At 38.8% G+C, this 13,739-nt stretch overlaps 1 protein-coding gene across 1 annotated transcript; it reads right to left on the minus strand.

The window, feature by feature from the left end:
• Positions 1–9,163: 9,163 nt before the first annotated feature.
• On the minus strand, positions 9,164–10,162 carry LOC114265041 (uncharacterized). Its single transcript, XM_082905143.1, has 2 exons — positions 10,013–10,162; positions 9,164–9,643 (listed from the first exon to the last, which is right to left on the minus strand). Exons 1-2 carry the CDS (start codon positions 10,160–10,162, stop codon positions 9,164–9,166), a joined length of 630 nt encoding a protein of 209 aa, XP_082761269.1.
• Positions 10,163–13,739: the final 3,577 nt, after the last annotated feature.

Below are 13,739 nucleotides of genomic sequence, written 5' to 3' on the forward strand. Positions count from 1 at the left end.
ATCCTTTTTAGCCATTAGTGGTGGCATTTCTAAGATGGCCTTAATTTTGGATAAATACCCTTCAATTCTCCGCTATATGATCAGAAATCCTAACATCTTGCCCGCAGTTACCCCAAAGGTGCATTTTTGTGGATTCAACCTCAGCTTGTATTCCCTGAGTCTCTAGAAGAATTTTTTCAATGCGGTGTAATGGCCTTCTCGATCTTTGGACTTGACAATCATGTTATCGACATACACCTCAACTTCCTTATGGATCATATCATGCAGCAATGTGGTAGCAGCTCGCTGATAAGTGGCCCTGACATTTTTCAAAGCAAATGGCATGACCTTGTAAGAATACGTCCCCCATAGTGTAGTAAATGCTGCCATTTCTCTGTCCTCTGGAGCCATAAGGATTTGATTATATCCGAAAAACCATCCATGAATGATAGTAAAGCATGCCCTGCAGTGAAGTCCACCAATTCAACAATATGTGGCAACGGAAAGTCATCTTTCGGACCAGCCTTGTTCAAATCCCGAAAATCAACAAAAAACCAAATTCTGTCGTCTTTCTTCAGAACTGGTACAATGTTGGCTAGCCAAGTCGGATACTCGAATACAAGCAAGAACCCGACATTGATTTGTTTAGTAACCACTTCTTTGATTTTTAGTGCTCAATCCGGACAAATTCTGCGAAACTTCTGTTTGACTGGTTGGGCATCCGGATTAAAAGGGATCCAATGTTGTACAATCTAGGGGATCAATTCCAGGCATATCTTCATAGGACCATTCAAAAACATCTTTGAATTCCTTTAATAAAGTAAATAATTGTTCACGTTTCTCCATAGATAAAGTGGAACCAATCTGGACTAAGCGAGGATCCTTCTCAGTGCCCACATTGACGAACACAATTTCATTGACCAACAGCTTAGCACACCTTTCTTCCTTCCAGTTGATTAAGTTTTTCAAAGCCCAATGAATTTCTTCCTCTTCGTTTTCATCAAAATTCTAAAAATTGTGGTTAATGCTATGAACTATAGGCACAGAGAAGTAAGCGGAACTCACCTCATCTTCATTCATAATCTCGGGCTCAACTGTGGCAACAGACTAAAAAGAAAAAGTAAAAGCAAAAGATGACTCTGACATCTTAGAAAAACTCAAATCTGACTCCAAACCAACAAGCCCAACAAACTCAAACTCAATAACTAATTCAGAATTCTTAATAAAACTTTTCTCAACATGCCAATTTGCTTGGGTACCATTCACTGCATTCACGATGAAGCTTGAGCAATCGATAGGTGATCCCTGCCCAATCATAGAATTAGTCATATCCCCCAAGTTTACTGGTTCAGCACTAGTATCAGACTCTTGTAGCAAATCAGCCTGTGTTAGACCCAGGACGTCCTCTATACTGCTTTTAGATCTAACATCACTGTCTTGATTGATGTCAATGCTGGGATTTCCCTATTCTTCATCGCTATAAGAAAGCTGATGGTCGAGGAAGATTTCAAACTCAGTATATCTCTTCTTGTCCTCTTGGTTAATCCATGGTTTCGGAAACCCACAAAAAGGGAAATCCTCTCATTCTTGGACAAAGAACCCATTCAAGGTTCCATGAATTGGCTTATGGACCAACTCAAACTGTCGCCCGATTCTTTTTTCCCTGATCCTCTCGTTGATCTCTTCAGTTTTCCTTTTCTAGTCAACTACTGTAGGTGTATACCCTAGTCTGAATGCATGCGAGTTGTGAGGCACTTCACCAGCTGTAGCAATACCCTTCCTGCCACTTTGTCCTAACCTCATTCCTGGAATGTGACCCAATTTACTTATGAAATAGATTGATTGGGCACTGACGTATACACTTTCATTTTCTGCCATGAGTGTTTGAACTAGCTGGGCCTCTGCTAATGTAAAACCCGATAAGAACAAATCCTCTTCGCCATGTTGTATTTCTAGTAGTAGTGTTGTGACTTCTGGGGAAAGATGAATGGATGAGATTTCAAAGACAGTGGCAACTCCTCCATCATACGGGTACTTTACCAATTGATGCAATGTGGATGATACAACTTTCATCTAATTAAGCTAGGGCCTTTCCAGTAGCAAGTTGATGTTGTGGGAACATCCATGACATGAAATTCAACCTTGTGCTCAGATGGACCCACTATTATTTGTACTTTGACTGTCCCCATCACTTCTCGACTAGTATTATCATAGGCCCGAATCAATTGAATGGTAGGCGTGAAATTTGTCGACTTTAGCCCTATCACATAGGCAGTGTGCGTAGGGCAAACATTGATAGTTTACTTGATGTTAATCAGAATGATCGGGACCCATTTCTTTCTGCACTCCAGTGACACGTAAAGGCTTATTATGTCCTGACCCTTCTGGTGGCAGCTCCTTGTTAGCAAAATTTATTGCTGGGACTGTTTCTCTCTGGGTGATTAGTGACACTAACTGTTCGAGAGTTGTATCAATTGACATCTTAGCCTTGCTTAAAGCTGAAAACATTGTCTGTTGGTGTTCTCGGGAAGCCATGAGAAGTCCCTAGATGGAAATGTTTGCCTAGATGTTTTTAGTTGTTTTAGAACCAGGTTTTCTTCTACCGTTCTCTTTAACTTTCTCTTTCTCTACCTCTTTACCTTTTCTAGAGGATTATCCTTGGTCTAGATGTCGACCCTTAAAGTAGCACCTACTCCTGGTCAATTGATCAATTTCATCTACGTACCAAGTCTCATCTGAAACATTGCTTACCCATTCATCATCAATGTGGACGGGCTGTAGGTCATTATCATCCCACCATTCACCTTCGTTGACCGAATTGAAATTATCTAGCTCTGCTCGAATCATTGACACAGTATACTCTGAATGGCTTTCTGGTTTTTCTTCTTTCCTTTGGAACTTTTTCCTTTACCACTTTCAACAAGTTTTCCAGAATCAAGCCTTAGTTCATCCTATTTTCTCTCAGTTTCCTTATCAGAAGTTTCATCACTGCCTGACCAACCATGATTGGAATTCATCGGTTAACACCATCCCATCTGCACATTCCCAAGGTCCAATTCTTCAAAGAAATGGAGATTGGCCAAGTCTTTCTCTAGGTCGGCGAAATCATCCAACGCTTGTTCAAGTACATCATTTCTGACAACATTAATAGAAAATGAGTCAAGCGAATCAACTACATGCTTTAGTTTATCACTGGGAACAATATACTAGCTAGGATCATACTCTTTCTTTCATAATTTGCCAACCTCAAGCATAAGTATTTCGGTTGTTTCCTTTAACAATACCACCATAGGGCTTTTGGGTTTTGGTTGGGTATGAGGTGTATCCATCATGCACAACGCGGTGCCTTCGGGAATATGTACCTTGGGTTTTGGTAAATGAGTGGGTGTGATGTAGATACTGGGGTCAAAAGTGGGTGAAAGTGTATGGATACAATTGACGCGAGGTGGTGGTGGGGTTTTGTCATGGAGTAGCAATGAGTTGGTTGTGATGTTAGGTTTTGGTGGCTGTGGGGGGAGCTATGATTTTTTGGTCAATGAGATCTTGAATCTCATAATGAAATGGAAACACCGGTCGGTATCATGTCCAGGCTATTGGTGAAAGGCATAGTATTTGATGGGGTCGTGTTTGGCTGGGAGAGGATCTGGAAGAGGTCGTGGGTCAAGAGGTTTGAGATACCCTGTTTCTACTAGGATCTTCATAGCTTTGGTAAGGGACATATGGAGTATGGTGAATGTTCTGTTTGAGGCTCGGGCTGAGTTTGCTGTTTGTGGACTAGCATAGGCAAAGGGTTCAGCTATTTTGGTAGTGGTGGTAGTGACTGAGTTGACCTCAGAAGGCTTTACAGTTGCGTAACTACTGGTAGTAGCATTGGAACTGCGCTCGAAGGTTTGTTGTACAGATTCGTTGTCGTCGACAATGATTCCCTGCCGATGACATCTTCTATCTGGACCCCCATTTCATGTAGTTCTTCAAAAGTGAATAATGGGAGAACTATCATCTTCTGTAGCATTTTATTATCCAAATTCCTTACCACTATTTGAATTTGATCTTTCTCTGGTGGTCTAGTGGTCATCATTGCCGCCTTGGCCCTCTATCTGGTGATGAAGACTACAAAATTTTCGTTCGACTCCTGGCGGGTTGCCTCTAACTCCCCGAGTGGTCACTTCAATCTGAGTGTTATAGGCATATTGGGTAATAAAGGCCTCGGCTAATTCTTTCCAACTTTGTTTCATTGAGTCCTCTAACTTGGCATACCAGATGGCAGCTACACAAGATAAAGTTTTTCTGAACAAGGAAAGTTTTTGAGGCTGAGTCAAGCCCATAGGTTTTAGGGCATCTGAGAAGAGGCGAATGTGGACTATAGGGTCTCTAGCTCCATCAAACATGTCAATATGTGGCATTTTAAACCGTTCTGGCAATTTGATAGCTGGTTTTGTATGCCCATCTTCAATGTCTGGGATATAGTTGATTCCCTATGACCTTTTAAACATCTGTTCCAACTTGGCTGGTTTTATCACAGTCGGATCAACCTCATTCGTTTCTAGGTGAAAGAGCCCTCTCATTGGTTGCTTAAAGGGAAAAGGTCCTCCCAATGATTGTGGAAGAGGAAAAGGTTCTCCTGATGACTGTGTAGGAACCCTCAAGTCTTCTGGTACATTGGGTTCAGGGAATTCATCAGTTGGTAGGGTTGGAATCAGATTAGCCACATGAGGTGTTTGTAGCCTTTTTGAAATCATCTAGCATCATAGGATTAGTGCTAGTAAAAATTAAATCATCAACATAAAGATAGACGATGAGGAAATCATTGGTACCTTCCTTTTTCACATATAGCGATGGCTCACTAAGACTTCTTTGAAAACCACTATGGATGAAGTATTTGTCCATCTTACTATTCCAAGCATGCAGGGCCCGTTTAAAGCCATAAAGTGCTTTTCTTAGTCGACAGACCATGTCTTCTTTCCCTTCCACCACATAGCCTTGTGGTTGCTCTACATATACTTCTTCTTTTAGATCGCAATTCAAAAATGCTAAGTTTACATCTAGCTGGTGGACCGCAATTCCAGCTGTGCTACCAGGGCTAAAACTGCTCTGATTGTCTCTATTCGGATAACTAGTGCAAAAGTCTCATTGAAATCTACTCTAGGTTGTTGTGAGTAGCCTTTTGCAAAAAGATGAGCTTTGTACGTTTGCACCGAGTTGTCTTCATTCAATTTGGTTTTGTAGATCCATTTTAGCCCAGCCACTACTTTTTGTTTAGGATGATCCATAAGCTCCCAAGTATAATTTTTGAAAATTATGGACATATCTTCATCCATTGCATTTTGTCAAACTTGATTTTTAATTTCTTCTTCAAAATTCTGTGGCTTAGAAGGGAAAAATGCAAAATTGCATGAATCATAAATTTCTCTTAAAGGTCATACCATTCTAATAGGCAATTCCAAATCCGATTCCAAGTCATTATCTTCAAAAGGACTTTGTTATGGAACTAGTGAATCTAAATTGGATGAACTTGGCTTGCCTTGATCTTGTTGTATGAATTTTTCAGCCTCATTGGAATTTTCCCAGTTCCATGCTTTCATTTCATCAAAGTGCACATCCGTTAAAGTCACCAATTCATTGGTTTTTGGATCAAAAAGTCAATAACCTTTTGATTCGTCGCAATAATCGATAAAGATGAATTTTTTTTCTTTTGTTTTGTCAAATTCTTCCCTATTTTAGGAAGGAATAAGGATATATGCAATGTATCCAAAAACTTCAGAGAAAAAAAAAAAAAATACCACCAGCTTGCGATTGTGCCAAGCTGCATAGGGAATTTTGTTGACAAGAGATTTTGTTGGAGATCGGTTAGCAATGAAAACAACAATGTTGATTACTTCAACCTAAAAATTATTGGGAAGGCCTTTTGCCTTGAGCATACTCCGTGCCATCTCAACAATGGTGCGATTCTTCCTTCCTACCACTCTATTTTGCTGAGGAGTATGACAAATGGTCAATTGTCGATTGATTCCTTCATTTTTGCAATAACTTGTGAATTCTTTCAACATGAATTCTCCACCTCAATCTATTATGAGCACCTTCAAACAATGACCACTTTGTCTTTCTACTATCTTCTTGAACTGGAGAAATATTGAGAAAGACTCTAACTTTTGTTCCAAGATCTACATCATCCTGTTGAAATCATCAACAAGGAGAAGAATTTTATTTTATTTTATTTTTATTTTTCCAAATGCGGGAGTTCTTGTTGGTCCACAAATGTCTGGATATACCAGTTCAAGTGGAACTTTTGCTCGCCAAGTAGTCATGGGAAAAGGTAATCAGTGCAATTTTCTAAATATCCATCATTCACATGTTTTTGTCATTCTATTCAATTGTTGGAAGCCCCATTACCATGCCCTTTTGTGTCAGTTGTTCCAATCGTCTATAGTTTAAATGTTCATATCTCAAATGCAAAATTTTCATCTAGTGGCATAGTAAGTGGAAACACTTTGTTTGGTGCCATTTTGACACTAGCCACTAGTGAATTATGTTACAACAAAATTTGCTAAGCATCCTTTTTGAATCAATTGACCAACACTCAATAAATTTTGAGTCAAATCAGGAATATATGAAACAAAAAATCATCAATGAGTTATGTTTTACCTCCCTTGGTTTGAACCGCAATGGTTCCTTTGCGTTTGACTGGTTTTTGCTTTCCCCATCATGTAGTTGTTACATCCATTGTTCAAGTACCATGCGTTGAGTGCATCTTGTTGTGTGCTCATGTAAGAAAAGAGCACTTGAGCTGGATCATTTTCTTTAGAAAAATTTGCTTCATTTTTTTCATCCTTTTTTCTAATACCAGCCATCCATCTTTCAATGGTTAGGAATTTTGCATTTGGTGTATCTGAAATTATAATCCTTGTTGATGATTAGATTTTGTCGCAATCCAAACTTGCCCCTAAAAGTTTGGATCATAACTAACCAGCAATCACTTGATTATCTTTGGCCTCATATAAACATATAGAATAATTATAATAATGGGGCCATAAGTGGAAGCATACAATAAATGAAGAAGTTCATTGAGTTGTACTAATATGAGCAAAATTATAAAGCTTACACCATAACACATTTACACATTCACATATCCATGCAAAATATATATATATATATATTTAAGTACCATAGGAAATTTTATACATATCGTTTACATATCCCAAAACCAAAATAACAAAAAGAAGCAAAAGTCAAAGCTTGATGTGAGTCAAAGGAAAAACTCCATCTTGGAGGCATGACTCAACAAGTTCAAGAAATAGCTCTTGAAGCTGACTCTAAGAATGGGCTCCATGCTGCGGATCACCTACATGTGCATACATAATGTTGGGTGAGCGAAGCTCAATAAGTAATAATACAATAAAGCATTGTAAATAAATGAGCATAAGGTTCTCACCATATTTATAATCGTAATACGGAACGACCTTGGGCCAAACATAATACGGAACGGCCTTAAGCCCATCATATAAACAGAATGGCCTTAGGCCTATCATATAAATAGAACGGCCTTAGGCCCATCATTAACAGAACGACCTCAAGCCCACATAGAATGACCTTGGGCCCACATATTAACAACTGTTTAGAACAACCTCAGGTCCAATCACATGTGATAATATCATTAACAGAATGGCCTCGGGCCCAAACATATCATAGCATAAACAAAACAACTTTAGGTCCACATTGCACATGTCATATAACATTTATGAACTTTATTCATTTCCATTAAAACACATTGTTGACACAAGTCACCAGTCATGGCTCAAAGTAATCAATTAAGAACATATCTTTGCAATACTGTTACTCACAGTGCGTTTGATCTTGCGGTGTTTCCTCCAGCACACGACCTACACAAACATCATGTCACACACATATTCGATAAATAATCATTAATTTCGTATACTTTTATTTTAGTGATTCACAACCTTTTTCAATGGTTTTTAATCATCATTTCATACTTCTGAGGATTTGCATAAGGTCAAGAATGCATTCAAAAATAGAAGAAAACAGGATTTTCACCCCTATTGGCCGCTTGTGTGGCAAGTCCAACCGCTCGAGCGGTCATGCTCCGCTCGTGTGGAAGTGTGAGCTACTCGAGTGTGCAGAATGAAATCCCAAGACCTGGTTCATGCTCTGCTTGGGCAGAACTCTCAGCCGCTCGAGTTAGTAGAACGCATAACACTGGTTCGAGCCATGGGCCGCTCATGGGAAGCTTGTAGCAACTCGAGCGGTCTGGGTACAAATAACCAATCCAAAAATGGCACAAAACGCAAACTTTCCAAATCCATTTCCAAGCCCAAATCAAAGCAAAAATAACTCAAAAACATGGTATACTAACATGATTTAAGGCTAGTTACAACTCAAACACATCAATATTGCCTCAACATTGGATTCATGGTCTCATCTATTTTATACATTTATAAATTAAATCATCAAGCTCAAAACACATATGGCCATGGTGAATCTTTCAACAAAACTTGGTTGTATAAACTTTATAGAGTTTATTTCATGCATAAATCACATGATTGAGCTCAAATCACAGAAAGTTGAAGAGATTTCTTGATTTTATTTCAAACCATTACACAACTCAAAACCCTAGCTCAAAATTCCCAATTTCCTCTTGATTTCAAGCAAAAAATGAGACACATACAAAGATTCAAGTAGATTACCATACCTTAGTTCAAATCTATGATTTGCCCGTTGAATCTCTTCCAAAATCCTAGCTTTCTCTCTTCTTCTCTCTCTAACTCACTCTCTAGCAAGTCTCTCAATAATAAAGAACTCAAAAGCTAAAGGTGTATATAAATTAAGCTAACTAAAACATTATGAATTGTAATTTTACAAAATTTCACCGTAGGCTCTAAAAATCATACTAAACACAAATATGAAGTCGGTTTTGGTTTCTGGTGCCTCTAAGGCTTTCAATTTTAGTTCAAAGTTGTAATTGCAACAGACATTCCTACATTCAAAAGATATAATTCCAAATTCACAAACTTAACTTGCAAATTCACATCAAACAAATAAACACATATTTAATTAAGCATAATACAGGTTGGGTTATCACAGTCTTCCCCCCTTTAGGAAGTTTGGTCCTCCAAGCTTGTTTACCTCAAGTTGAAAACAATTCTGGATATCATTGCCTCATTTCTTCTTCTCATTCCCAAGTGGCTTCCTTTCCATAATGTTCCTTCCATTCGAATTTAACCATCGGGATAGTCTTGTTCCTTAATTGCTTGACTTGTCGGTCAAGGATCCGAACAGGTTTCTCCTCATATACCACATCATCATCTAGCACAATCTGATGATAGTTAATAACATGAAAAGGATCCCGAAGGTAGCCTTGCAACATTGACACGCGGAACACGTTATGCACTTGCTCCATGCCCGGTGGTGCATCAATCTGATAGGCAACAAGACCCAATCTTTCTAAAATTTGAAATGGTCCTATGTACCGGGGTGACAATTTCCCCTTTTTCCCAAACCTTGTGTGCCCTTTCATTGGAGTGACTTTGATAAAAACATAATCCCCAACCTCAAATTCTGAGTCTCTTCTTCTTTGATTCGCATACCTCTTTTGTCTGCTTTGAGCAATTTTCAATCTTTGTTGGATGATTTGAATCTTCTTTGTAGTAATCTGCACAATTTCAGGCCCAATCAATGCTCTATCCCCAACTTCGGTCTAACAAACTAGAGTCCGGCATTTTCTCCCATATAAAGCTTCATATGATGCCATCCCAATACTATAGTGGAAACTGTAGTTATATGCAAATTTCGCCAAAGGTAAATGAGTTTCCCAACTTTCATGGAAATCTAACACACACATTCGGAGCATGTCCTCCAACGTCTATATAGTCCTTTCAGACTGCTCATCGGTTTGTGGATGAAATGTGTTACTAAACCTCAATTCCATCCCCAATACTTTCTGTAAGCTTTGCCAAAATCTTAATACAAACTTAGAATCTCTATCCGACACAATGGAAATAGGAACGTCGTGTAATCGAACAATCTCATTAATGTAAACAGTACCAAGTCTATCAGCATTATAAACAGTCCTCACAGGAAAAAAGTGAGCAAACTTAGTTAATATATCCACAATAACCCATATAGAATCCATAGCTCGGGGTGTTCGGGGTAAGCCCACAATAAAATCCATAGTTATGTGCTCCCACTTCCATTCTGGAATAGGGAGGGGTTGAAGTAAACCTGTCGGCCTTTAGTGCTCCTCTTTCACTTGCTGACATTGAAGGCATCTTGAGATAAACTCTATAATCTCCCTCTTTATATTAGGCCACTATAAAGCTTGCTTGAGATCTTGATACATTTTACTACTTCCAAGATGCATAGCAAATTTGGATTTGTGAGCTTCTTCTAACACTCTTCCTTTAATTTATGGGACATTTGGAACACTCAATTTTCCCTTAAACTTCAACACTTCAGCTTCCAAACAAAATCTCGGTCTTGGCTTCGTTTCCATTTCATCACATACTTTCTTGAGAAATTCATCCTCTTATTGCCTTCGCTTAATTTCTTCCATAATAGCTGGTTATGCTGTCATTGCGGCTAACATTCCACCCTGTTCATGTAGCACAATTTCCACTTCCATTCTTTCCAAGTAAAGTAATAGTTCACTCTGCTCCGTAAGAAAGCATGCTAGGTTTCCCATTGACTTTCTACTAAGAGCATCCACTACTGTATTGACTTTGCCAGGATGATAATAAATCTGCAAGTCATAATCTTTGATAGGTTCTAACCACCGTCTTTGTCGCATATTAAGCTCCTTTTGAGCAAAGTACTTGAGGCTCTTGTGGTTGGTGTACACTTCACACGTTGCTCCATAAAGATAATGCCACCATATTTTCAATGCGAACACCATTGTGGCTAATTCCAAATCATGAGTAGGGTAATTCCTTTCATGCGACTTCAATTGTCAAGATGCATACGCAATTACTCTTCCATTCTACATAAGTACACACCAAAATCCCTTATGAGAAGTGTCACTATAAATAACAAACCCTTTTGTACGTGATGGTTAGGCGAGGACCGGTGCTGTTATGAGCTTTGTCTTCAATTCATAAAAGGTAGACTCCCTCTGTTCTATCCACTCGAAGGGAACACCTTTTGAGTCAACTGGGTAAGCGGCAGAGGAATCTTGGAGAAATCACTAACAAATCGTCTGTAGTAACCTGCCAAGCCCATAAAACTACATACTTCTGTAACATTAGCAGGGGTAGGCCAATTCACAATAGCCTCTATCTTTTGCGGATCAACAGACACACCGTCCTTATTAATCACATGTCCCAAAAACACAACTTCATTCAATCAAAATTCACATTTCTTCAATTTAGCATATAGTTTCTTGTCTCTAAGTGTTTGAAGATTTAATCTCAAGTGCTTTTCATGTTCCTCTTTAATTTTTGAATAAATAAGGATATCATCGATGAATACCACCACAAAATCATCCAAATATGGTTTGAAAATTTGATTCATTAAATCTAGAAAAGCTATTAGTGCATTTGTAACCCCAAATGGCATGACTAAAAACTCATAATGCCGTACTTGGTTCAGAAGGCAGTCTTCTTAGCATCTTCTAATTTGACTTTCAACTGATAATACCCAGATCTCAAGTCAATTTTAGAAAACACTTGTGCCCATTGTAATTGATCAAATAAATCATGAATTCATGGTAATGGGTATTTATTCTTTACAGTCACCTTATTAACTTCCCGATAGTCAATACATAACTGGAGTGTCCCATCTTTCTTTTTCACAAACAGAACTAGTGCACCCCATGGTGATGTACTCGGTTGGATAAACCCATTGTCCATCAACTCTTGCTATCGTATTTTCAATTCCTTCACTTCTATTAGAGACATTCTATATGGAGCTTTTAAAATCGGTTTAGTACCCAGCACATTATCAATAACAAATTCAATCTCATGGTCTATCAAATCCCCCGACAAATCCTCAGGAAATGCATCCGGAAATTCTCGAACAATTGGGATATTTTCAACACTCACATCTGTTGTCTCTACACGTAGGATGCTACACAAATAACCCTTACAACCTTTCTGAAGTAGTTTTACAAGCTTTCATAGCCAATATCAAATAGGGTGGAAGAACTACCCCATGTCCCACAAAAGTAAACTCATGTTGTCCCGGAGGTCGGAAACAACTTGTTTAAACACATTATCAATGGTTGCATGATACTTAGTTAACCAATCCATCCCCAAAATTATATCAAAGTGAACCATGTCAAGGGTAATCAAATTAGCACATAATGGAATATCCCCAAGTAAAAGCTCACATGCACATAACATATAGTTCCCAGAGGGTAAAGACACACATAACACATAATTCAACGGTTCCATAGATCTATTCAAATGAGGAGAAATGTTTTCGAAACAAAGGAATGAGTGAACCCGAATCAAGTAACATATGAGTAGGTTTACCATTGATAGAGAGTGTGCCTGAAACCACAACTTCTGTATTCTGAATATCACCCAAAACAAGAGCAAAGACTCTCTCTTGCCTAACATTATCTCTAGTAGTAGTAGGCTTGCTAGGGTCTTTGTTGCAGGAGTGGACCTAGCTAAACTAGCAGTTAGCCTATTCCCCCTTTGTTGCCCAATCACAAGACAATCTCTTACCACATATCTCGTTTTCCCATACTTAAAGCAAGCCCCAGTTGCTTGGTAGCAAACTTCCTAATGCTTCTTTCCACACTCCGGGCAAGTTGGTGCTAAATCATGGGTAGAACCAGAAGCACTGGAAGTCCTCAAATTCTGTTTCTTGTTTTGTGAGGACGCCGTCCCCTTATGCCCATGAGAGCCCTGCCATTTTCTTTTCCATTTCGAGAATCGATTGCGGTTAGCTATGTTACCTTCAGACATGATGGCCCTATCCAATACATGTACGTATTTTTACAACTTCAACACATTAATCTTCTCAAGAATAGAGTCCTGGAGTCCTCCCACAAATTTCCTTGCCTTCTTGTAGTCCGTATCGACCATATATAGGGCGAAATGGGCTAACTCGGTGAATTGGGCTTCATACTCCACTACGGTTTTGTTCCTTGCTTTAGGTTTTCCAACTCTGTCACCTTCCTGTCTTGAATACATTGTGGGAAATACTTTCCATAAAAGACCTCCAAAAATTGAGCCCAATTCATTCCCTGATGTTCATCTCATATAAGCATCCACCAATGGAGTGCTTCATCTTCTAGAGTAAAAGCAGTAAGCAAGACTTTTTGTGCCTCCATATATGGAAAGACTTCAAACAGTTTTTCTATGCCAAGCACCCATGCCTCAGCCTTTAGTGGGTCAATTCCTCCTTTGAACAATGGTGGTTTCATCTTTTTAAATTGCTTTATGAATGCAATAGTTCAATCCTCAGCTTGGTGGTCTTGCACTACTGGTGATGGCACATGCATTGATGGCGGTGGTGGTTGTTGTTGTTATCTAAAAGCCTCTGCCATTTCCATGATCATTCTCTCTATTGTATCAAGTAGTGTGGAGGTTGACTCCTCCCCATCTTCTGCCCTTGTTCTCACCATGATCTATAGGAACATACATTATAACTTTCATAGAAAATATGCACATAAGCTACATTTACAAAGGCACATCTTTATGTCATACTATATCATGAATGCAACTTAAACCTTTTCTAGACTTCTTATTACTCAAATGGACTCTTGTGTGAGATATTAACTTGTGCTCTGATACCACTCTATC

The sequence above is a fragment of the Camellia sinensis genome, chromosome 14 (assembly GCF_055761805.1).
Source record: "Camellia sinensis isolate YWXY chromosome 14, ASM5576180v1, whole genome shotgun sequence".
NCBI classification, from domain to species: domain Eukaryota; kingdom Viridiplantae; phylum Streptophyta; class Magnoliopsida; order Ericales; family Theaceae; genus Camellia; species Camellia sinensis.

Excerpts from the sequence above, each read along its gene's own strand:
- LOC114265041 (XM_082905143.1), bottom strand. The coding sequence starts at position 10,162 with ATGGATTTTATTGTGGGCTTACCCCGAACACCCCGAGCTATGGATTCT. Across the intron at positions 9,644-10,012 it reads CTGTTTACATTAATGAGATT|ATTACTACAAAGAAGATTCA; the intron begins GTTCGATTACAC and ends GAAATTGTGCAG.